Source organism: Truncatella angustata, assembly GCF_020726525.1.
Source record: "Truncatella angustata strain MPI-SDFR-AT-0073 chromosome Unknown BKA67scaffold_8, whole genome shotgun sequence".
NCBI lineage: Eukaryota > Fungi > Ascomycota > Sordariomycetes > Amphisphaeriales > Sporocadaceae > Truncatella > Truncatella angustata.
The window spans coordinates 2,130,523-2,153,246 of NW_025763388.1; the positions used below are offsets into that span (position 1 = coordinate 2,130,523).

At 50.6% G+C, this 22,724-nt stretch overlaps 10 protein-coding genes and 1 non-coding gene across 11 annotated transcripts; 5 read left to right on the plus strand and 6 right to left on the minus strand.

The window, feature by feature from the left end:
- Window positions 1-187: 187 nt before the first annotated feature.
- On the minus strand, window positions 188-2,064 carry BKA67DRAFT_402445 (thiamine diphosphate-binding protein). Its single transcript, XM_046096701.1, has 2 exons — window positions 761-2,064; window positions 188-706 (listed from the first exon to the last, which is right to left on the minus strand). Exons 1-2 carry the CDS (start codon window positions 1,932-1,934, stop codon window positions 669-671), a joined length of 1,212 nt encoding a protein of 403 aa, XP_045954479.1. The 5' UTR covers window positions 1,935-2,064; the 3' UTR covers window positions 188-668.
- On the minus strand, window positions 405-478 carry BKA67DRAFT_t145. Its single transcript has one exon. It is a non-coding gene; the product is annotated as a tRNA-Val (tRNA).
- Window positions 2,065-3,310: 1,246 nt separating the features above from the next.
- On the plus strand, window positions 3,311-5,046 carry BKA67DRAFT_524304 (beta-glucosidase 6; the record flags this gene model as incomplete). Its single annotated transcript, XM_046098556.1, has 2 exons — window positions 3,311-3,419; window positions 3,470-5,046. The coding sequence occupies 2 exons, from the start codon at window positions 3,311-3,313 to the stop codon at window positions 5,044-5,046; spliced, it is 1,686 nt and encodes a 561-aa protein (XP_045954480.1).
- A 536-nt stretch (window positions 5,047-5,582) lies between these two features.
- Window positions 5,583-7,405, minus strand: BKA67DRAFT_594768 (cytochrome P450; the record flags this gene model as incomplete). The annotated part of the gene is made up of 4 exons (XM_046105091.1): window positions 5,583-5,696; window positions 5,752-6,603; window positions 6,677-7,039; window positions 7,091-7,405. The coding sequence occupies 4 exons, from the start codon at window positions 7,403-7,405 to the stop codon at window positions 5,583-5,585; spliced, it is 1,644 nt and encodes a 547-aa protein (XP_045954481.1).
- A 1,427-nt stretch (window positions 7,406-8,832) lies between these two features.
- BKA67DRAFT_402492 (FAD binding domain protein) lies at window positions 8,833-10,798 on the minus strand. Its single transcript, XM_046096702.1, has 3 exons — window positions 10,136-10,798; window positions 9,843-10,085; window positions 8,833-9,794 (listed from the first exon to the last, which is right to left on the minus strand). The coding sequence occupies exons 1-3, from the start codon at window positions 10,595-10,597 to the stop codon at window positions 9,081-9,083; spliced, it is 1,419 nt and encodes a 472-aa protein (XP_045954482.1). The 5' UTR covers window positions 10,598-10,798; the 3' UTR covers window positions 8,833-9,080.
- Window positions 10,799-12,152: 1,354 nt separating this feature from the next.
- On the plus strand, window positions 12,153-14,025 carry BKA67DRAFT_649633 (major facilitator superfamily domain-containing protein). Its single transcript, XM_046106016.1, has 3 exons — window positions 12,153-12,572; window positions 12,629-13,120; window positions 13,171-14,025. The coding sequence occupies exons 1-3, from the start codon at window positions 12,178-12,180 to the stop codon at window positions 13,694-13,696; spliced, it is 1,413 nt and encodes a 470-aa protein (XP_045954483.1). The 5' UTR covers window positions 12,153-12,177; the 3' UTR covers window positions 13,697-14,025.
- A 1,614-nt stretch (window positions 14,026-15,639) lies between these two features.
- On the plus strand, window positions 15,640-16,838 carry BKA67DRAFT_649634 (Intradiol ring-cleavage dioxygenase; the record flags this gene model as incomplete). The annotated part of the gene is made up of 2 exons (XM_046106017.1): window positions 15,640-16,142; window positions 16,211-16,838. The coding sequence occupies 2 exons, from the start codon at window positions 15,640-15,642 to the stop codon at window positions 16,836-16,838; spliced, it is 1,131 nt and encodes a 376-aa protein (XP_045954484.1).
- Window positions 16,839-17,463: 625 nt separating this feature from the next.
- Window positions 17,464-18,810, minus strand: BKA67DRAFT_523615 (glycoside hydrolase superfamily; the record flags this gene model as incomplete). The annotated part of the gene is made up of 3 exons (XM_046098490.1): window positions 17,464-18,183; window positions 18,244-18,570; window positions 18,631-18,810. 3 exons carry the CDS (start codon window positions 18,808-18,810, stop codon window positions 17,464-17,466), a joined length of 1,227 nt encoding a protein of 408 aa, XP_045954485.1.
- A 490-nt stretch (window positions 18,811-19,300) lies between these two features.
- BKA67DRAFT_539805 (cytidine deaminase-like protein) lies at window positions 19,301-19,837 on the minus strand (the record flags this gene model as incomplete). The annotated part of the gene is made up of 1 exon (XM_046100695.1): window positions 19,301-19,837. One exon carries the CDS (start codon window positions 19,835-19,837, stop codon window positions 19,301-19,303), a length of 537 nt encoding a protein of 178 aa, XP_045954486.1.
- Window positions 19,838-20,269: 432 nt separating this feature from the next.
- Window positions 20,270-21,309, plus strand: BKA67DRAFT_579109 (uncharacterized protein). Its single transcript, XM_046103744.1, has one exon. It carries the CDS (start codon window positions 20,309-20,311, stop codon window positions 21,125-21,127), a length of 819 nt encoding a protein of 272 aa, XP_045954487.1. The 5' UTR covers window positions 20,270-20,308; the 3' UTR covers window positions 21,128-21,309.
- Window positions 21,310-21,557: 248 nt separating this feature from the next.
- On the plus strand, window positions 21,558-22,390 carry BKA67DRAFT_539807 (uncharacterized protein; the record flags this gene model as incomplete). Its single annotated transcript, XM_046100696.1, has 2 exons — window positions 21,558-21,690; window positions 21,744-22,390. The coding sequence occupies 2 exons, from the start codon at window positions 21,558-21,560 to the stop codon at window positions 22,388-22,390; spliced, it is 780 nt and encodes a 259-aa protein (XP_045954488.1).
- Window positions 22,391-22,724: the final 334 nt, after the last annotated feature.

Genomic DNA, 22,724 nt, shown 5'->3' on the forward strand with positions numbered 1-22,724 from the left:
ACGCACGCCCATTTGCCAGCCTCGTCATCTGCCAATAAACGAAGGTATCAACTCCCTTTGAGCCTTCCGCTGTGGGCCACCTTCCCATCTTTTCCTCCAGTCATAGTCGGGCGATCGACGACCCCAGGGCTGCCTGCACAATATGTCCGTCCTATAGGGCGCCAAGAACGACGACCGTGGTCCCACTAAGCTCAAAACTGACAGCCAGAGGCACAGGCCACTTGTGTCTAAATAGAAAAGCAGATTGATCGCAACGTAGAGAAGCACGACGCTGAACAGAACAGAGATACCAATAGGATTGCCGGGCCTGCCATGCCTGAAGATGTTGAGAAATACCAAGCTAAGAAATGTAGGTACCAAGTCACCTGGCTGCACTCTTGAAGAGCAGTAAAAAGGCAAAAGGATGATCCGAGGCGGGCTCGATCCGCCGACCTTCAGTGTGTTAGACTGACGTGATAACCAACTACACCATCGGACCCATCGTGAGTTGTGTCGTTGCCGACCCAACTCTTGTTTGATGAGAGTTTCGGTGTCAAAGGTGGAAGAGATACCCCGACGATAGAATGCCTCAGAGACATCCACAATTGTTAGTAAGACCGAGGTCTGATCTGGTAGACTGTAATAGTATGTTCAATTGTTCACTATAACAGTGCGACTATAATCCTGGTCTAATAGCTTAGCACCTTTTTGATGCTATCGTATACTCCTATTTGGAACGTTAGTTTAGGTATCTCGTCGAGACCATAGCAAAGAGACTTACTAGCGACATCAGGGACATTGAATTTTTCAAACAATAGAGGCATGTGTATACTCCAGCCCGCCACCCTCTGCACTGGTGCCTCCAGTCGAATGAAGGTCTCCGGATCTTCTTGTATGGCAGCAGCAACCTCAGCGCCAATGCCCGCATTGACCATGGCCTCGTGCACTACCAGAACTCTTCCTGTCTTCTGGACGCTCTTGAAAATAGTCTCCTTGTCCCATGGGTAAAGCGTTCTCAAGTCGATCAACTCCACCGATATGCCTAGGTCCTTTTCGGCGGCGTGAAGTGCCGAGTTGCAAGTATAAAGAGGCTGGCCATAAGATATAATGGTAACGTCTTTTCCCTCCTTTAGTATTTCGGCTTTTGATAATGGTAGAGTGTAGGCCGCGGTAGGGACCTGCTCTACAGCCGCGCGGTATAGGATTTTGGGTTCCATGAAGACGACAGGGTCGTTGCTTCTAATGGCAGCTAGGAGGAGGCCTTTGGCCTGCAATGGGCTCCTCGGCATGACTACCCGCAAACCAGGAATATGTGTAAAGAGCGATTCGGGACTCTGGCTGTGGTATAATGCGCCATGGCCCACACCACCGCATGGCATTCTTACTGTAAGACCGCCCACACTCCGACCACAGCTGCCGTCGCGATACCGGAATTTGGCGGCCTCGTTCACAAGTTGATCAAAAGCCGGATATACGTAGTCAGCAAACTGGATCTCGGCGACTGGCCGCATGCCCTCGGCGGCGGCACCAATGGCAAAGCCCATGATGCCCTGTTCTGTGAGAGGAGTGTTGAAAACCCGTTCTCCGCCGAATTGCTCGGCAAGCTTCATTGTGCAGCGGAACACGCCACCAAAAGACACATCTTCACCGAAAATGATAACATTCTCGTCCTCGGTGAGTGCTGTGGACAAGGCATCATTGATGGCCTGGAATAGGTTCATGCGCTTCGTGGTGCCATTCTTTACCTCTACCGGTAACTCTGTCGTCGCTAATGCTGACCGAGCGCTGTGAGAGAGGATAGATGTTGTAGAGTAGTCGATTGGCAGATTCAAACGAGCATTCTCCGGATGTGTTGAATATCGCCGTCTGGCGGTGGTGGCAAGACCGGGTTGGCATGTGGGGGCTGACGCAGCCGTCCTCCTGGCAAGGAGCTGCAACGATCTTGAGGACTTCATCTAATTCGACGCACTAACTGATCGCAAGCAACGGACGACGAGGAACTCCAATTGACACAAGTTGAAAGGAAGGCACGGTTCCATGAAGGAATTCGTGGTGACCATGCCTCATGTGATGAGATCACTCGGCTAGCTGCGGTAGCCGTCGCTAACCCCACGGTTCGGCTTAGAGACATATGGGGGCTGTCTAAGTCTTATCGACAATCAAGTTAGCGGGGTCTTGGAGGCCGGATCCGGGGAGGGTTCATGTTAGCCAGCTTGGCACGTCAAAAACTCCCAAATATGCTTCAGTTTCTGACAAGCCGGCATTGCAGCTTTGTATACTAACTATACCGTGCCTCGTCGTTTTCCCTTATACGGAAGTCTGCTAAACTTGTGGCCCATGGGCCGTATGGATCCATGCAACTTGGTAGATCCGCAGCTATGGAGCTGCCCCATAGGTATTACATCATACTCAATTTCCCAAGTTCCAAGTGCCTTGGGATTTTGGCGCAGCTCGAGTCGTTGCCATGCCAACACCGCATAATCATGTGCCAAGCTTCAGCTCAACACCCACCCTGTCTACCAACAGATAATAGCCAGGCGTGTATCAACGAAGATTCCTTCCCTAAAGAGCGTGCATCTTGACTAAGCAATATCTGAGGTCCATTTGCATTCCTGTATATCGTTATTTGTCTCACTTCCATTCCTCATGGCATTCTCCAATGGCGCCCCGCGATAGTAGTACAAGCCGGCACCGCGATTCTGGCACACATCACAATCATGGACACAAGAAGAGGTCCTCCCGGGATCCTTCGTCGCGCAGACATGTGACAGACTCCGAAGCGACATCGAGTTCCGCCCCGTTGTCGCTCGATGCTCTCGCACAATTAAACGCGCGCAAGACTTCGCATGCAGACGAGCAAACATCACGGCCAGAAAGAGTCAGGAGGAAGAAAGAACGTCGTCCCCGCGAAGACGACTACATCATTGTCGAGCCTGAGGATGAATCAATACGGGTCGAGCGACGGCGAAGGCACGACTACACGGATGAAGAGAAAGAAGCGAGAAGAGCAGCGAGACGAGAGCGGCGGCGCAAGGAAGCTCTAACTGACGACGAACATGAATTACGAGCAGCGAAAAGAGAACGACGAAGAAAGGAGGCAGTGCATGATTCGGAAAGAGAATACGAAGCACCGAGAAAGGAGCGACATCGAAGAGAGGCAGTCACGGACTCAGAACGGGACTATGATTCGCCGAGGAGAGATGGTCGCCAGGTTAATGTTGACCCGGTGGACGAGGACGCGCTGCGCTGGGAACGATTTGAGAACCGCAATAAGAAAAAGAAGCGCCTGGTCAGTGGTGCGATAGTCGAGGAAGGGAGATCGGCACCCAAAATGCGAGGTGGTGCTGGAAGCAAACACAGCAGCTATGACAGTGTAGCGGACGAGAAAGAGGAATTATACAAGAAAGCTCGTCCGCCGGCAAACAAGAAAAAGCGCAGATGTACGTCTTTCAGTCCGGCGTGCTGAGAAGTGATGCTAACTGTGTTCTAGGGATCATTGGAGGCATTGCACTGGTTGTCATTATTGTGGTAATCGTGGTTGCAGTAGTCGTGGCCAAGAAGAACTCAGCCTCTTTGGATGGTTCGGGCTCGAACCTCGATGATGTGTCTGAGAACGATATACCAGCTGCGGCACGCGGTACCTATCTTGATCCATTCACCTGGTACGATACAACTGATCTCAACGTGACGTACACGAACGCGACAGTTGGCGACCTTCCAGTGATGGGACTTTTTACCAGTTGGGATGACTCTGCGCAGGCCAACGACAAAGTGCCAGCACTCGAAAAATCCTGGGGTAACTACTCATCAACACCAGCTAGAGGCGTCAACCTTGGCGGTTGGTTGAGCTTAGAGCCCTTCATCACCCCTTCGTTGTTCAACTACGACAGCAAGCTTGGCATCATAGATGAATGGACGCTGTGCAATCATCTGGGCGTGAAAACAGCCGCCAGTACTATTGAAAAGCACTATGCTACATTTGTGACGGAACAGACCTTCATCGAGATTGCAGATGCTGGACTGGATCACGTGCGCATTCCCTACTCATATTGGGCTGTCGAGACATATGATGACGACCCATACGTTTTCCGAACCTCATGGCGGTATCTCTTGCGTGGCATTGAGTGGGCACGCAAGCATGGGCTCCGTGTTAACCTGGACCTGCATGCCTTGCCAGGCTCTCAGAATGGGTGGAACCACAGCGGTCGGCAGGGTGTGATCGGATGGCTGAACGGCACGAACGGAGACACCAACCGGCAAAGAAGTCTCGACGTGCACGACCGTTTGTCCAAGTTCTTTGCTCAAGACCGGTACAAGAATGTTGTCACATTCTACGGCCTTGCCAATGAACCGCGTATGGTCAACCTTGATGCTACTGCTGTTGTCCAGTGGACTACGGACGCGTATAACCTTGTACGGGGCAATGGCCTTACGACAAATCTGGTCTTCGGTGACGGTTTTATGGGGTTGCAGAACTGGCAGGGTAAACTGACAAACATGGATGGTCTTGTACTGGACGTACACCAATACGTCATTTTCAACAATGACCAAATCGTCTATCCTCACCAAGAGAAAGTTACTTATGCTTGCTCCGGTTGGACAGAACAGACAAAGCAGAGTCTTGACACTTCGACCGGATACGGGCCCACCATGTTCGCCGAGTGGTCGCAGGCTGATACCGACTGTGGCAAATATGTGACCAACGTCGGCTGGGGTAACCGCTGGGAGGGTACCTACGACTCTGGCAATGCCTCGACGGAGGCGCTGACACCCAAGTGTCCGGCAAAAAACTCAAGCTGCAGTTGCACCATGGCGGACGCTGATGTTGGCACATACTCGGATGAGTACAAGAAGTTCCTGCTCATGTTCGCTCAAGCCCAGATGACGAGCTTCGAGTACGGATGGGGCTGGTGGTATTGGACCTGGGACACGGAGTCCGCACCGCTCTGGAGCTACAAGCAGGGCCTTGCCGCGGGGATCTTGCCTGCGAAGGCCTACGACAAGAGTTATAGTTGTGACAGTGATGCGCCGGACTTTGCGAGCGCGGGCTTGAGCGAGTATTATTGATGGAAATTTGCATTTGTTAGAATATGATTAAGAGGAATATGGAATAAATGGCCATGATATGGCCGTTGTATGAGCAGGTATTGATGAAGAACTTAGAGAGGATACCTGTGCATAAGAAGCAAACGTTGCCTAGACTAGAACGAAATATGTAAGACCGCAATGACAACGATGTGTTTATGACAATTCAGGGCAGAGAAGGGATTCTAAAGAGCTACTGTTTGATCGAAAGCATATAACAAAAGTTCTGGCGCTAGATTCTGCTCTTAGCTGCCTAGCTGAGGATGGGTTTCACGTCGTCGGTCCCCAGAGGAACGTCAAATCATTCGCCGAGTACAGTGGGAAGCACGTAGGATAATGTGAAAATGTGGACTGTAAGATACAAACACTCTCACGACATCCAATGAGAGAAAGATATTTGAGGCTAAGCCTGTGTCTAATTCCTTATTGATTTATTTGAAGTCTTGATTTCGCCGTCGTTGACAACCCCCTTACCACGATCCTGTGTTGAACAACTAATTGAGTAGCCTCGATCGAGATTAAGCAACAGGTTTCACGATCTCTCTTGGCTCAAACATAGCCTGGAAGTTGTTCTGCTTGACGAACCAAGCATTCACCAACTCCCACTCCTCGTTGGGATCTTTGAAGCGCAACTGCAGATTGATTAGTCATCGGGATACCTTGTATCATCGTAAGATGTAGTCTTACCTCGAACCTCCGAAGCAAGCTCGGCACCAGCTTGTAGATTTCCAGCAGACTGATGTTCTTTCCGATGCACGTACGGCTTCCCATACCGAACTGGAACATCATCCCGTTCATCTCCTTGATCTTCTTCTCCTCTTCGTCCCTCGCCGAACCTGACAAAGATTCATCCACAAGCCATCGCTCGGGCCGGTACGTATCAACATCCTCGCCCCATATCTCAGGACGGCGGTGGATGATCCACGCCGAGCAGCCGACGATGGTACCCCCCTTGACAAGGTGTCCCGCGATCTCGGCACCCTGGGGAGGCACGATGCGCTCGAGCGGGAGGCCGGCGGCAGGGTGCAGCCGGAATGCCTCCTTGATACAGGCGTCGAGGTAGGGCAGCTTCTGCGCCTCGGTCCAGGTGACAAGGCCCGTGTCGTAGTCGCTGAAGCCGCCACCGCGGGCGAACCCGTCGAGCTCCGCCCTCAGCGTGTCCAGCGCGGCCGGGGTGCGGAGCAGGTAGTAGAAGACGCTCGCCAGGGATATGGCCGTCGTCTCGGAGCCGGCGAAGGCCATCGACACGGCCATGGTCTGGACGAGGGAATCCGACATGAAGTCCGGCCGGGCCTCGCGCGCGGCGAGGAACTTGGAGAGCAGGTCGGGGGACTTGACGTCGACCTTGGTGTCGGAGACGGGGAGGAGCGGCTGCTTCTTGGACCCGTCTGCGTTGAGCTCCGTTCCCAGGCGTTCGGTCATGCGGGCGCGGGCGAACTTTGCGACGGGGAAGGTAGAGTCTACCAGTCCCCACTGAGACAGCTTGAGATACAGGGGGTTCTTGAGAAACAGGAGGTCGAGGAAGGGGATTTGGCCGACCTACAGCCGTCAGTCAGTCAGTCAGTCGGTTCTTATCCATCTTAACAATCCGCGTTTGATAGTTTGGTCATACCGGGGCGACATAAAGGAACAAATTGGTCAGATAAGTGATTATGCCGTCAATGTCCTCGTTCTTCTCTACGAAACCGTGCCGCTTGGAGTAAGTGATTTCGCCAATGACATCAAATGCATAGAACTGCAGCCAGCGTGTGAAGTCGCAGCCGTCAATGTTGTTGGCAAACAGCTTCTCCGTCTGATCCAGGAAGAGCTTCGTAGTGTTATCTACGAAGGGCTCATACTGTACCAACGCTGACATGCTGAACGCCGCATTGACAGACCTTCGGAATTGCGAGTGGAAGTCATTGTCGGTGGTGCTGAACAGTGACGCGAGACGATGGCCCTTGACTACGGATTGTTGAACGATATAAAAGTCCGACTGATGTATGCCGTTAGCCACTATCTTGCTCTACGGGCATCGAGTGGTTACCTTGACGAATCCCTTGTTCAAGCCGTATATGGACTTTAAAGCCTTTGGGTCCGCAAAGGACAAGTTGTTGGGACCCAAGCGCACGACGTCGCCATACTTGGCGTGCAACTTTTGATGCGTTACTTCTGGTCTCTGCTTGTATACATCCCAAAACCTCCACCAGTCTGTGATTGAAGCGAGGAAGGGGCCTGGATATCTTTGCAACCCATTGTTGAAGCGGTTCTTGACCAGTAACGATACGATGAGTAACACTGATAGATGTAGCCAGTATTGAGCTAATGCACTTATTATTAATGAGTCATTAACTTGATGCATGATGCTAGTCGTCGTCGTGTACGGTCGGTCCAGGGGCATTCAATGGGCGTATGAGAAACTAATGAGTTGATCTTGGTACGGTCGCCTCTTAACAGTCGGGATTGTTGAAACCCGCTTGTGCGATGAACGAGATGGAGAGAATGCAAGCCTACATCGTGGTCTACAGGATTTCCGGCAATACTTGTATCAAGGGAAAGCCAGCTTCCGGTAGCTTGGTCATTGATAACGGCTAGGTCATCTAGTGAGTATCTGGGGTTTCGTTCGCTAATAGAGATGGGTCCTCGATCGACAGCTGCAGAAGTATAGACCATCGGCTAGATGCAGCCCCACCCAGCATTGTGAAAAATATGGAGTATCCTCGTGAGCCCGATCATGATAACCATCTCTTACAAATTAAGCTAGACTTTTGTTTGCCAAACAACGCTGACGAAATCCTCATGCGAACAACTTACCGACCAGTTCGCAGTTCCCAAAACGGCTTATTATGACTCACTCTATTCTGTCCCAACCTTCCATTGGCCGCAATGATGTCAGCAAGATCTGGATGTACACTTAGTTACCCTTGTGTTGATTACCCCATGGGGGCTGATGAGGAGTGGAGACAAACGGGCGTGTCGGACTGTCTCTTGATAAAACCCATTGGTCAGGAACTTTGTCTATGGAGTTCAGCTTCGTGGAATGCGCAAGATTGAGCCGATTACCGCGGGCACCCAGCGGAGAGTAATCTTCGGCAGATTTATCGACCAATAGTTGATGATAATGTGGAACAGATGGCGCGCGGGCGACCAAATGCGGAGAATCTGTCAGACATTGGTCAAATGTGGAGGAATGAAGCCGGGACATTTAACAGGTAATTGGAACCAGTTTGATTGGGTGTAGCCGTTGGGGAAGGGCAATTAATAGTCCTACGCACCCTCACCATCTGCCGTGACTGCTAGCCCATCTTCCCGAGAGGATAAGATGAAGTCGATTTTAGCTAGGTCTTGGCATCATTGCTCTCACAGCCCCAAATAGATTTGACTATCAAGTAGGCCTGGAGGAGTACGCAATTGTTGTCATACACTGTATTCTGGATGCATGCAACATCTTAAGGTTGACCTTAGTACTCCGCCCCGCATTGAATAATGCGGTATCAAAGTTGAACGCCGAAGATTCGAAGCAATTCGCATTTCACACGTAGTAACAACAAATACAGAATGCGCCGGAATTGCCGGGTTCAAGTGGACACAAGTGCTTCATGATGAGAAATGTTTTGGTGTACAAAATCGGTCCCAGCCATACTGCTTGAACTATAGCGTACTTACTTTGATACGACAACGTATCTAGAAACTCGTTGCGACTTAGCGGGTTCAAGTTGTCTTAATTGCGGCGAGCTGCTCAAGCGGTGATCTCCCTACGGCCATTATTTGCTATGAGAGGTGTTCTTGAAACCTTTTAGCTATATCGCGATACAACATCGGATGCTCAGTAGATTACTCTCTTTTGGATCAACACAACACAACGTTGGATGCCCATTCAAAAATCATTTTCTAAGACTATCACGACACAACGTCGGACGTCAACTCACATGGATACTCCAAGACAAGCGCGGCACAACGCCGGAGTGCCAATACAAATGCTTGTAGAGGCTATCGCGATAATGTCCGATGCCAAATTAGATACTTTTCGAGAATCATCACGACACAACGTCGCGTGTCCATTCGAATACGTTTTCTAGTCCATTGACGCCGCTTTTGTCCCCAAGGTCAAGATAGCCGCAGATGCGACCAAGAGGGTCCCACTTCTTTCGAATGTCCATAAGCTTCTTACCATTTTCGTCGGCCCAGAATTTCGTTCGTCTATGCTGGAAGTCCGAATCACCAAGGTAACTGCCTACCCCATGTCGCTCGATGCTGCGCATATTGCTGTGGACCCATCCAGTGCAACGATCATCGTCCTTTGCGTCCTCCCAGAGGGTGTACAGCGCAAAATAGTGGTCCGAGTGCATACTCATTGCCATATCAGGAAGTGGACGCCTGGACGTGGGATTCATTGCAAAGTACAAAGCAAAGGACTTCCTGCTCGGCAAGGTTGTGAAAGCAGATTCTAATACGGCTGGTACATCTGCATCGTTCTCGATGTATGCATTCTCACTGCAGTATCGATGACCCTCGGGATTGGCTGCTGCTTGTCTGACATAGTGCTTCTCAAGAGAGGTCGGTTCACAGAACGTTTCAGCTAGTAATGACTCACTTGGCCTACTTTCATGGATTGGTCTCAGAGCTGCCTCTGCTTCCGCCTGATCCTTTTTGAAAGCTGTGAAGCCCGCAACAATGTTGATATCGCCTGATTCGGGTGGGTGTAGCGCAACGCAGACAATTTCGAGACTCTCGTCTGCCGTGGGGCATACCTATTCCACTGTCAGTGATCTAGTGTTGGTGGAGGCATCGTGACATACGTCAATCACCCATTGTAATACTTTCTTGTACTCGGAGACAGGGTACACATATGTAGAGTCGAACATCTGCAGCAAAGGCCGTGTGTGAAGATGGAACTTTGTCACAACTGCCGGGAACCCTGGACCGCCGCCTCTCGCCGCATAGAACAGGTCGGCGTTTTCCTGCTCACTGCAACGGAGCTCTCTGCCATCTGCAGTAACGACATCGATTCCAGCAATTTGTTCGCAGGCCCAGCCCCAGTTCTACAGCGAGTCAGTCGGTGGAGGGTCATGATGCACCTTGAGCGGCCTACCTTGCAATTCCAGCCCATACCTCCTTGCAGGAGGAATCCGCCCAAACCTACGTCAGGACAATGCCCACCTGCGAACATTCTTCCCTTGTCTTTCAAGAAGCCATTCAGTAGCCGGCCGGTGAAGCTAGGGGAGCAAGATACAATATGAGTTTCCTCGTTGTAATCAAGTTCCTTCAAGTTCCCGAGGTCGATGAGTATAGCCTCATCTCGGACGCTCCAGCCCGCCCAGCTATGACCGCCACTGCGGACTGAAACGCGAGCATTCTCCCGAATAGCCTGCTTTACTGCCTCCTTTGCGTGGGCTTGCTTCGTAGCGCGCACTACGGCTCTCGGGCGGCGCGAGTAGTCGCGACGCTGGTTGAAGACGCGGCCCCAGGCAGCGTCAGTAAATGTACTCGAGTCTGTTGAGTCACCGTAGACGATCGGGAGGCTATCTGCAGCCAAGCTAGTTATGTCGCCCATGTTGTGCTCTGTTAGATGCTGCTCTCTTAATAGTTTCGCTGGAGAGATTTGCTGCAAGAACCCGTGTCTGAAGAACACCTTGACGTTTCTAGAATCTTGAATTGCTGCTTGATCCCGGGTGGTGGCGGTTATTGAGACTTATATAATGTTACCAAGATCTGTTCTTCACACGCTGAAGGTCGAGTTGATTCTGTGTCAAGAACCCCGCTAAATGCACCCCACGTTCCGGCTTGTCTTCCAGGTTGTATCTCCCACCAAGCTTCCGGCTCCCCACTTGCCAGTTGTTGTACACGCACGATTCTATATGCGCGATTCAGTTCGAGTGACATTCGTCTGCGCAGGCGCTATCGATTGTTTTGTTATTAAAGGGCTTGGCGTTCGACGCTTGTGATCGTCACTTGCTTCCCCCATACTATTGCCCAGGGATTGTGTCCACGGCGTGATGCGGGGCCTAACAGCCATTCCAGCACGCGGGGGAATTGGGCAATGGCTTCGAGAACCACCATTGAAATTTGATTTTGGAGAAATAGAAGACGAAGTCTCGAATTCTGTGATGAACGAGGGTTGCTGGCAGACACTTCTCGTCATTTGCATCACTAAGTGGATGTCAAGAACTTAGCAAAACGATCTCTATTCCGGAGCATGCTATAGGCCATACCCTCAAGCTCATGAAGATCCAATAGCATCCAAGACCGGGCAATTCTGCTGGATCTAAATGGACTTTGCACCACGAGGACCCTGGCCTGGCGTTGAACCCCAGCTTACAAGCACCTAATCTGGGGTATCCAATCCGGGTTTGTTGGTAAAGTCAGGAACCCGAAGTGTTAGTAGTATTTCGCTTCAGCGCCCACAACCCGACCACCTGCGGCAGCGGTGGGGTTGTCGTAGATGGTACAAGGTCTTCCTTTGGTTATGCCATTGATAATATGCTGTATATAATCATCTGGACCTATAATACCCGGATCAGATTATTATAGGATTGCGTTTCGCCATTCTGTCGTCGTCGAGTCAATGTATGATCCTGCACACAAAAGATATTTCCATTGTCTCGTCTCGACAACTTTGGCAGGGTGCTTGGGAATGACGCTCTTGTAATTTCGTCTCTTGAACACGTTCAAGTGAGTTCAGCTCTGATTATATCTTGTCCGAACTTTGACAAGCTATGTTGAAGTCGCTAAGTTGGCAGCAATGGTGGCACAGTGTTTTATTCGATGGCCATTGCCCTACAAATGACTCCCATCTCTGCCGCAGTCAGATTGCTCGGCGCAGCATTGCATGCAGCTTAAGAGCGACCGAGATGTAGTTCGAGAAACGGATTGATTTCATGCAATCGAAACTTTGATCTGCGCAGTTTCCTGCGAAGCATCAACCGACATCAGGCTAAAACGTTGAGGAAACACACTGTAGCGTACTGTACAGTAGTACGTAGGATCCGAGGTGCGGCTCGGCCGATAGCTCATGGATCCGATTCGCTGCCTGGCGTTGTCGGACGAAGATCCACATTGAATTTACCAAAACGTCTTAATTCGTATCAAAGTTTGAACAACTCAACTCAACGCATTGCAACCCGGATAACGACAATGGAATCGAATACGGGACAAAGTGCTGGATTGTTGCAGCGGTGCCTCGATGAATTGGGTCTTGTCACGCTGTACAATTCAACGCTCGACATTAAGTTATTATGCCTGCAACGTTTGGTACGACTGTTCGCCTACGGAGCGTCAACGCTCATCCTAGTCACTTACCTTGAGGCCTTAGGTATCTCCAAGACACAAATCGGGCTTTTCATGACCCTGACCCTGGTTGGCGACATATGCATTAGTTTCTTTTTGACTTTGTTTGCTGATGGGCTTGGCCGGAAAGCAATTCTTGTCCTCGGTGCCCTGCTCATGACCGCCAGCGGCATCGTCTTCGCGTTCTCCGGAGAGTACTGGGCATTGCTTTTCGCGGCGATCGTTGGAGTCATCAGTCCGAGGTAAGTGATTGCTGTACGGTTGCCGGCAGAATAACATGGCACTAATGATAAACTAGTGGGAGCGAAATCGGGCCGTTCAGGGCCATAGAGGAGAGCATTGTTGCCCATCTCACTAAACCTCAAGATAGGGCTCACATATATGCGTGGTATAGCTTGAGCGGATCCCTCGGCACGGCGTTCGGCATGCTCACAGGGGGCCTGGTTACTGACCGGCTAACTCATGGCCTGGGCTTCAGCCGTATCCAATCGTACCGAGTAATCTTCCAGATATATGCTGGACTTGGGCTATTCAAAGCGCTTTTGGCTTTCATGCTGAGCTCAAAGGTTGAGACAGCCGAGAAGCAGCAGCAGGTCCCCGTCGACAATGGGAATGGCGAGACAGCACCTCTGCTTGGCAGCCCAGCTCCGACTGAAGAGCTTGAAGCCCCGAAGCCGAAGCGCTGGCTGCATTCTCTTATCCCAAAGATCAGCAAACAGAGTGTGAAAGTTGTAGTCGAGCTCTGCTTGCTATTTGCCTTGGACTCCTTCGCATCTGGACTAGCTCCTATGTGAGTGATTATCCTCATCTGATGTACCGTCTGAATGCTAATAATATCAGTTCCTGGTTGACATATTTCTTCCGTACTCGATTCAACATTGAAGAAGGCCAGCTAGGCACAATATTTCTCGTCTCGAGCATAGTTACAGCAGCATCTATGCTTGTGGCGGCCTCCTTCGCAAAGAGGTTCGGCAACGTCATTACTATGGTGGCTACTCATTTGCCATCGTCTCTCTGCCTGACGCTTATCCCTCTGTTCAATAACCTGCATTGGTCTCTAGTGTTCTTGTTTCTGCGTGCGTCCACACAGTCGATGGACACGGCGCCCCGCTCCGCTTTCTTGGCCATGATCATATTGCCGAGTGAGAGAACGGCAATAATGGGGACGGTAAACGTGATTCGAACGTGTGCTCAAACCATGGGGCCTTTGATCACCGGTATACTCGCAGACAAAAACATGCTTTGGGTGTCTTTCGTCGTCGCCGGAGCTTTGAAGGCTGTCTACGACGTGGGGATTCTAGTAATGTTCAAAAGCAGGGAGAAAGAAAGAGCAGAAACCGAGGACGAGACAGTCGCGAACACTTAGCAACAGACGACCCGGGAGCATCAACGGGTCGTTTAAGCACGGCAGTCAAGCGTCTATATGGGCAGATTATCCGATGCGGTGTAAATGTAACAGACAGGGGATTCAACACTGGAAGGCATGCAGGTGCAGTGGGCCTCCACTGCAGACGCTAAAATTGCAGGGAAATATGCGGGGGACCAAGAATAAATGCACTCGCGAAAAATGCAATACGCCATGAATGCACTGTTGAGTATGCAGTAGGTCCCACGTCGAGCCGCTCGTGGAGGCAACAAATTATAAAACAAGATAGAAGTAAATAGAGAGGTTCTTACCAAAAGTCTCCAGTCGTCAATTCTTCTGGTATATATTATGATAACTGTCTAACTACTTGTACTTACGGACTTGCAGTTACCGCCAGCATAGTCGCCAAGTATACGTTTCTCACTACCCATTGAGATGGCGACGCGTATTAAATTTTTGGCAACGGGGCGTGTTGCGTCTCGCAGAAAGGCGGGGAAAGAGGTAAGCCACCGACGTTAATGTCGAAGATGAGCCTATTAGAAAGGGGCATTTGGTAACCAACTGGGATCCAGCTTCGCCCGTTACAGATGTCGAAACAGACGTCGGTGATTAAATTAATGTATTGGTTAACCGCCTTTTTGCTAGAATTTCAGTAAGTTAACAGTCACCACCCCTGACTGATCGGGCCCGCGGGCCCGTCTTGTCCATCAAGGGGTCCCTTTTTCCTAGCCAGGCTCGACCACTTGTAATAGCTTGTTCGTCAGCATGCGCAGGGGCTATGAACAAAGTAAAAGTAAACACAAGCATATGAAATCATGCTTGAGTAACTTATTAAAGTAGCAAGCACTTGAGGACGATAATCATACAGTCAAATAATGCAAGTTATCAGCTTCTATAAGTGACAAGATTCCAAGACATGAAAATGCTTGTTAGAGTCTTAGCATTGAACACAAAACTTTTGTTGAGAACATACTTTTTGGACTGTGACGACGGAATGCCACGATAATAGATTGAATTCCTTTATCACACTGCCTCTTTACTTTCTGGTACCCGTAGAAAACTTGAAGGCTCTTGCCGCAGGACCCTGCCAAGCTGACATACACGTAAGGCTGATTGGCTTCGCAATGTTTGTATGCGGAGAACCCCCTTGGAGAGGCTGACGACGACTAACGGCCACAAAACTACCGCCGAGCTCTAGAATGCCATTTAATCAGACTTTAGAGTTGTTGGTGAGTTTACAGTAGAGAACGAGTAATCCCGCGATGCTTATTTTCCTCCGGGTAATGTGGATCTTGCCGTTAAAATCACGGGAAAAGGTCTAATCTGGCCATCAACCGGCATATAACGACTGACATTTTCGAGCATTGCGACTAAGCCTCCCTAGGAGTAATACTGCATGAGTATATGATCTGAATTTGAAGCCGCACAGCCCCTTGCTTGTCAGTTTATATGCGTAAGCAGAGGCGGTTTGGATTCAAACGGAAAATTTGTAAGGTTTTGGTTCCGCAGATCGACCAGGGTATTTTTACATCACTAATAGAACCAACTAGACCCCGAAGAAGAGCATACGTATCCTGGCTTCTTTTTCCCTAACGGGGTGCCAAGACTACCTCATGCTCGTGGGTCATACCAAGCGACTGGCAGGAATGCGCGTCTACTATGGAGGGCAACGCGTCGGTCAAACCCCCTTTCATCTCGAGAGATGAACAGCTGCGATGCCCTCATGAAGTGGATTCGATGACTGGGAGTGTGGGCAGAGGCAGACAGAAGAAATATATATAAAGCAGTAAGCGACAGCTTTACATGAATGTTATCCGCTGCTAAGCATCGCAATATACTCTCATTCGTTTGCTAAATCTTATAACCACCAAAGTAACTACCAATATAAAGGCTTCCGCCAATTTGCATTCTCTCGGAAATTTTGCAACTTTATCACCGCCAAAATGCGTTTCACAACCATTTCCACCACCGTCGCTGTTCTGAGCGGTCTCGGCGTTGCCCATCCCGGCGGCCACGATAGCATGACCAACTCGGAGCTACTAGCCAAACGCTCTATGTACGAGAACGCTAAGCGCGGTCTGTCTGCCTGCTCCTCTAAACTGGCTGCCAGCGGCCTTGAGCGCCGTGCAATTGAGCGTCGTAATGCCATCGTCGCCGAGCTTCAGGCCAAGAAAAAGCTCAAGCGTGATGAGGCCACCGTCCTCGCAACCGACCACAACCGAACTGCCGACGGCATTACCCTCGATACCCCAGAGTCCGAGCTCTTTGCCAGCAACGGAACTTGTGTGATCAATCCTGTCTCTGAGTTTGGTCCCTTCTGGGTCAAGGGCGAGTATGTCCGCAGTGAGCTCGTTGAGGACCAGCCTGGTGTTCCCGTCATCATTGATGGACAGTTTCTGAATGCCGAGACCTGCGAGCCTATTGAGGGTCTGTACTGGGATATCTGGTATGCTGTTTTCTCCCCCCTTCGCCTTCCCATTATCTCGTACGTATCTGACTGGTATGATAAAACAGGAACTGCAACTCCACTGGTGTCTACTCCGGTGTCTACGCATCCAACAATGGTGCCGGTCTTGCCGACCCAGGTAACATCAACACCACTTTTCTCCGGGGTATCCAGGAAACCGACTCCGACGGTGTCGCTCAGTTCAGCACTCTCTTCCCCGGTCACTACGATGGCCGCGCCACCCATACCCATGTCATCGCTCACATTGATGCCACTCAGCTCGAGAACGGCACCATCACAGGTGGCAACGCTGCTTTTGTTGGCCACCTCTTCTGGGACCAGCAGCTGATTTACGACATTGAGGCTCTATCCCCTTACAATGAGAACACGATCTCCATCACTGACAACGCAGATGACTCCATCTTCCCCAACGAGGCCGCCACTATCGACCCTGTCTTCAACTATGTGCAGCTTGGCGACGATCTTCAGGATGGACTTTTCGCCTGGATCACGATCGCCATCAACGTTACCGCCAGCTACGCTGAGAGCTACAGCTTCGAGCTGACTGAGGATGGTGGTGAGGCTGTCACTGCTGGCGACGACATCAGTGGTGGTGGCGCCGGCGGTGGCGGCAGCGCTCCTTCGGGCTCTGCGGGCGCTGCGCCCAGCGGCACTGGAGCTCCATCTAAGTGTTAAAACGTTGGTGTTGATAAATGGGTTAGGGTTCCTATCTTGATTTAAGGGTTTCGGACTGGCCAGTAACAGGAGATTATGGAGAAAAAAAGCTGGTTTGAGCGGTCTGTGTATAGACTAGATTGGCTTCGGTCGGATCTCGTTGCATTCTTTGCATTTCTTTTCTCATCTGGACGTTTTGTGTAGTCGGTAGTCGGGAAGAATGGGGTTATATATGTCAGGGCTAGAATGCTCTTGAAATCCCCTATTTTCATAGTGCGAAACTAGAGTGGTATGTTCATGCGGTACATGAATTACACGTTTCCTTATCACAAGCTATGGGTCGAGTGATTCATTCTCGCAGTAATTATACTTCAGGGGTGACCACTAGGCAATCTCCGGTATTTTATGGTCTTACAGATTTTTGCCTCAAACGTCGTTCCTTGACCTCCCCATCAAACTCGTCGCTTACGACCTTGCAAGATGTAATGATATTCCATAGCGTGGCGGACTGCGCAAAATCACACCTTGTAAAGAAGTATGAAAGGAAATAACCTTGCCATCTCAGTTTGCAACGGTCATACAAGTTTGGGGTATGTATTTAATGTAATAATACAGCTATACGAATGTACAAGTCTATGCGTAACGTCTATGCAGCATTGACCCTCGCGGTATGATCATATATCAAAGGCTGGGCCTCTGCATCGTCCAAGAAGATGGTGAAACCATCATCGTTGTTTCGCCCGTACGAGTAATTGGAGAAACCATACTGCCAGTACATGTCAGGCATCTCTGACTCCTCGGCAATGCTCTGCCAGCCGCCGAGGACAGCGACCCTGGTCTCGTTGGCCGCGGCCGTCTTGTTGAGATACTCGAGGCGCTTCTCGGGTGTCAGCCAGCCGTACTCCTCGTGCACCACGGGCTTGTTGGCCTTGATTCCCGATGCGGCGTGGTCCCTTATCCACTGGTTGGTCCACTCGACGGTCTTCGACCACCAGTCGGGGTATGAGTGGAAGACACCGAAGTCGATGTTTGGCAGAGAGATCTCGTGGTCGAAGTCTCCCCCGTCACCCCCGGAATATGCCCAGTCATCCGAGCCCTCGGGTAGGTTGAATTCGCCTTCCCCGCCCCAGGTGACGAGATGGTGCGGGTCGATAGACTTGACGTACGTGCTCATCTCATTGATCCACGAACCGAGTGTCTCAGTGGTGCAGTTGCCGCTGGTTGGGAGGTTGCGAGTGCCATCAGCGCCGCAGCGGGGTTCGTTAGCTAGTTCCCAGGCAAAGATGGTGGGTGAGTTGCGATAGCGAGTCACGATAGTCTTGACGTAGCGCTTGTAGGCCTTCTTGATCTTGGGGAGAACATAGAACTGCCACCGGATATTAGAACTTCACTTATGCTTGTCTTGTGCTAGTCTGGATCGACTTACATCATCGTGGTACTTTCCGCCAAGATTGAGGGTGTAGACATCCATACCGCCATAGTCGGCCCAGTTGTTGGTGAAGGTCACGATCAGCTTGATGCCGGTCTTGGTAGCGGCCTCGACAACCTTGTCAAACGCGTTGACGTTGACGGTAGAAGTACCATTCGCAAACCATTGGAAGACCACATCAGTAGCACCGGCACCCTCGGCGCCGTACTGGGGTAAGCCGGTGGGATCATAGGTCACGTTCTTGTCATTGAAGCCCCAAGTCCTGAAGACACTAAGTCCGGCATCTTTGGCAGCTCGGAGACCTAGTTCCACATCCGTCTCGTTCTGGTCACATATTGTTAGTCACGTAACCATGGCAAGCTTTGCTTATCGATGTATACACACGTTGTTGAACGGAAAGTAATAAGCGTTGCTGCCAGCGAAGTAGAAGTCCTCACCGTCCAACTTGAACTTTTGCCCCTCGGTTGTGACAAAACCCCTTGGCTTGGAAGTTTTGTAGACAAGGGCATCGATTTGGCCGGCCAGGAGCGCCAGCGAAAGAATACTTGGAATGCTGCACTTCATCTTGACCAATGATAGATGACCGGGGATACCGAATCGTAACGACACATCTTCTCTGCTTGCGATTATACGTTTATATATTGCTTTGCGAGTATGGAGATCCGACGTGTTCACTATACCCTATATCAGGTCGCGGAGCGTACTGGCCCGGAAGTCCCAAAGAGGTTTAAGTCGAGTATAAACCGTTCGGTTGGCTTTGCCAGATCCTCCAATCACCACACCGAGCCCCTCACGAGTAGGTCGGATTTGGCTAGCGAACCGAGAACCCCAGAATTCCCAATTTTACATGGCATTGGCGATGCTGGGCAAGCCATGAAGTGGAACCCACTCCCGTTGTACCGAAAAGACCGTGGCAACTGTAATCGCCTGATTGCAGCGGCGCGCATAGTCATGATGCAAGGATTCAAGTCAAAGTCCGCCAAGCGCTGGGAGGTAGTTGGATAATTGGGCAAATCGGTTTGATGGCGGGCCGAGGGCCACACAGCTCCCAAAGTTAGCTAACCATAGCCGTTTCATGCCCAGCTGTCGCAGTATCTAATATATCCTTCTCCAACCCTCCTATATGCACGAATCTGATACCAGCTTGCTCGAGTTTTGCCCTGCCAGAATTATCGCTGACGAACTTCTCTGGTTCTTTTACGCCAACATAGACCGTCTTGATCTTATTCCCGATGCTGAGTATTCTGTCAACGCATGGCAAATTACCACTGAGCCGGAACGAACAAGGCTCCATGGTGGTGTATAGAGCGACCTCATCAGGAAGCACATGAGGTAATCTGCTGGAGTCGATGCTGTGCTTTGAAGCTAACTTCTCAAAGCAGCATTGCTCTGCGTGAGTATTGCCTGGTAGTTCCAAGGTGTATCCGTCAGATAATACTTGGTTGGTGGCTATGTCAACCAAGACCGCGCCAACTCTGTAGTTTGTGGGCTTGGGGGGTGACTTTGTGGCGAGGGACAACGCGTATCGAAGATATCCTTCATGGTCGCCATCCTTGATTTTGGGCACGGCGGCTGTGAACGACTCTGCCATTTTCCCTCCCCCTCGTGGTTGGGATTGTCTAAAATTAGAGTGATGAACATTCACAATACCTGGGCAATTGCAAGAACTTCACTTTAAGCTGGACGTTGCCCACGAACAAAACGGTCCCCACTTACCCCGCCATAGACTAACGCTGAATGATTGTCCCGTCAACTTGCATAATCAATCAATTAATCAATCAATTCATTAATCCATTCGCTTGACGCGTACGACGGACGCGTTTGACAAAATCAGAATCAGAACCCGGGAGTGTTACGGTCATTCGACAAGAGAAGCTCTACCGCACCGCCATAACTGCCATCTCGTCAATATGTCAGATTCCGAATCAGAGGACCTTCCTCAGGTCGCCGACATCAATCCCTACGAGCTGCTTCAGGTAGATCGTGAAGCGACTACAGATCAGATCAGATCCGCCTACCGCAAGCAAGCCCTCAGAACCCACCCTGGTAAGTGACAGCACATATGTTCCTGCCCACTTGTTTCCAGCTTTGCGCTGACTTGATTACTTTTGCAGACAAGGTCTCCGGTTCCGATGCAGAGAAGGAAGCTGCAAAGGAAAAGTTCCAACAAGTCGCCCTGGCATATGCCGTCCTCAGCGATTCAGCGCGACGGAAGCGCTACGATGCGACGGGCGACACCTCCGAGACTCTCAGGGGCTCCGACTTCTCCTGGACCGACTTCTACGCCGAGCAGTTCCGCGACGCCGTCTCTGAAGATGCTATCAAGAAGTTTGCAGACCAATACAAGAACTCAGATGAGGAGAAGGATGACATACTGGTCGCCTACGAGAAGCACAAGGGCAACATGGACAGAATTTACGAGGAGGTCATGCTTAGCAATGTCCTCGAGGACGATGAGCGTTTCCGCGGCATCATAGACGAGGCCGTTGCCAGCAAGGATGTCAAGGCTTTCAAGGCCTACACCAACGAGAGCAAGAAGTCAAAGGACGCGCGCATCAAGGCTGCCAAGGGCGAGGCTGCCGAGGCCGAAGAATACGCCAAGGAGCTTGGAGTTCACGACAAGTTATTCAAGAACAAGAAGGGCAAGAAGAGCAAGAAAGATGACGACTCCGACCTTGCGGCTCTGATATTGGGTCGTCAAAAGTCGCGAGCTGGGTTTTTCGACAACCTCGAAGCCAAGTATGGTGGAGGCGAATTGCCAGGCATGCCGTCGGAACAAGAATTCCAGGCTGCATCCAGAAAACTCGGCAAGCGAAAGTCGCCCGCCGATGACACCCCAAAACCTGGCAAGAGTGGGCGCAGTAAGAAAGCAAGGAAGTGATACTCCGACACTTATGAGTGTATAGATTGGGAGCATGGCGTCTTAGGAGTTCTGGCCGGCAAGTACAGGTCACAATAGGGTTCTGCGATGATTTGGCGTGTTAGTTTGCCATAAGTGCACGATTGAAACAAATGGAACCAGGCCATTCCACGGCATGGAATTAATGACAATTTCCCACCACATGATTGGTAGTGCCACACCTCAACATGCTTTATTGTGCTTTCAAGTTGACTTGGATTGCTGAATAACGCCTGGCCCCTAAAAGTCCCAGGTGACGTGGGGGCTGCCTAGATCTCCGACGCGTCCAACTTTTAATTCAATCAATCCAAGCCTCGAATTCTCCACTTGCATTCTTCAAGCAAGACCTTGCCATTCTTAACAATTTGATTATCCTCTTGCTTCGCAGTCGCTCGGCCATCTGCATCATGCCATGACAAGTGCTGCAACGCCCGAATATGAAGAATACCCACAGTATTGCTATCACCTGTCTCCCACCATCACCAAATGGTGTCCCTTGCGCGCAAGCGATATCAAAGACTTGAGATGGCACCCGGGTTTTGAAGGTATGAATCCTTATTCACAGTCTCTTACACCATGCTCACCTACCACTGTATAGGCCAGGATGACACGTTTTTTAACTTGAATCATCCTATCAGATGGGTGCGCGTTGTGGGCGTGATCGTGGCTATTGACTCGTTCTACGGTTGCCGAGTCTACACTGTCGACGACAGCACCGGCTCATGCATTGAATGTTCTGTCAGCCTTCCATCGTCGGTTCAGGCCAATGGTGAGAAGGTACGAGGTGATGTACAGGACCATGCCGGTGCTGATCACCCTGCAGACCCCTACGCCGACATTGACGTCGGCATGGTTGTTGACGTGAAGGGTAATCTGAAGCTTTTCCGTGAGCAGAAGCAGATCAAGATTCAAAAAATGCAGCGTGTCAGGTCGACCAACCAGGAAGTGCAATTTTGGAACAAGATCAAGGAATTCAGAGCGGATGTGCTTGATACGCCGTGGGTTTTGGAGAAAAAGATGTTACGGAGACTGGAGAAGGAGAACAAGTCTGATGCGAACAGCAGGGAGAAAGAGAGGAAGCGTAGGAAACAAAAAGAGGAAGCCAGGCGCCATGATACTGATAGACGCCGGTCACAACCAGGCCAGGCGTACGGAGCCCCAAGTACAAGGAAGCTCTACAGACCTTCGAAGCTGAGCTCAGTGATTACGGCTGAAGCTAGCCAGTACGACGCTCTGGGACTATGAGGACTCGAGGGCGCACAAAATTCACCTGAAATCGATTTTATGGTCCCGGCACCACGTAGTGCGAACTCTACTTGTTTGATGCACTTCGATAATATGTAACCCCGTAGCATAGACTTGTGCTACATTTCCATGACAATCAACGATTGTTGTTCTGAATAGTTTCTACAAGCACAGACGGATATTATATTGTGATTGAGTTGCAGAAGTCCGTCTGGCATGAGGTCATCTCAGTAAGGTCACGTCCGGCACTCCCTTCCGAGTTGGGTGGGGGCATTCTACTTAGCTCCTGCTGCTCCACTCCCGGAAGTGTCTGCTTGACTGTCAACATTTGGGC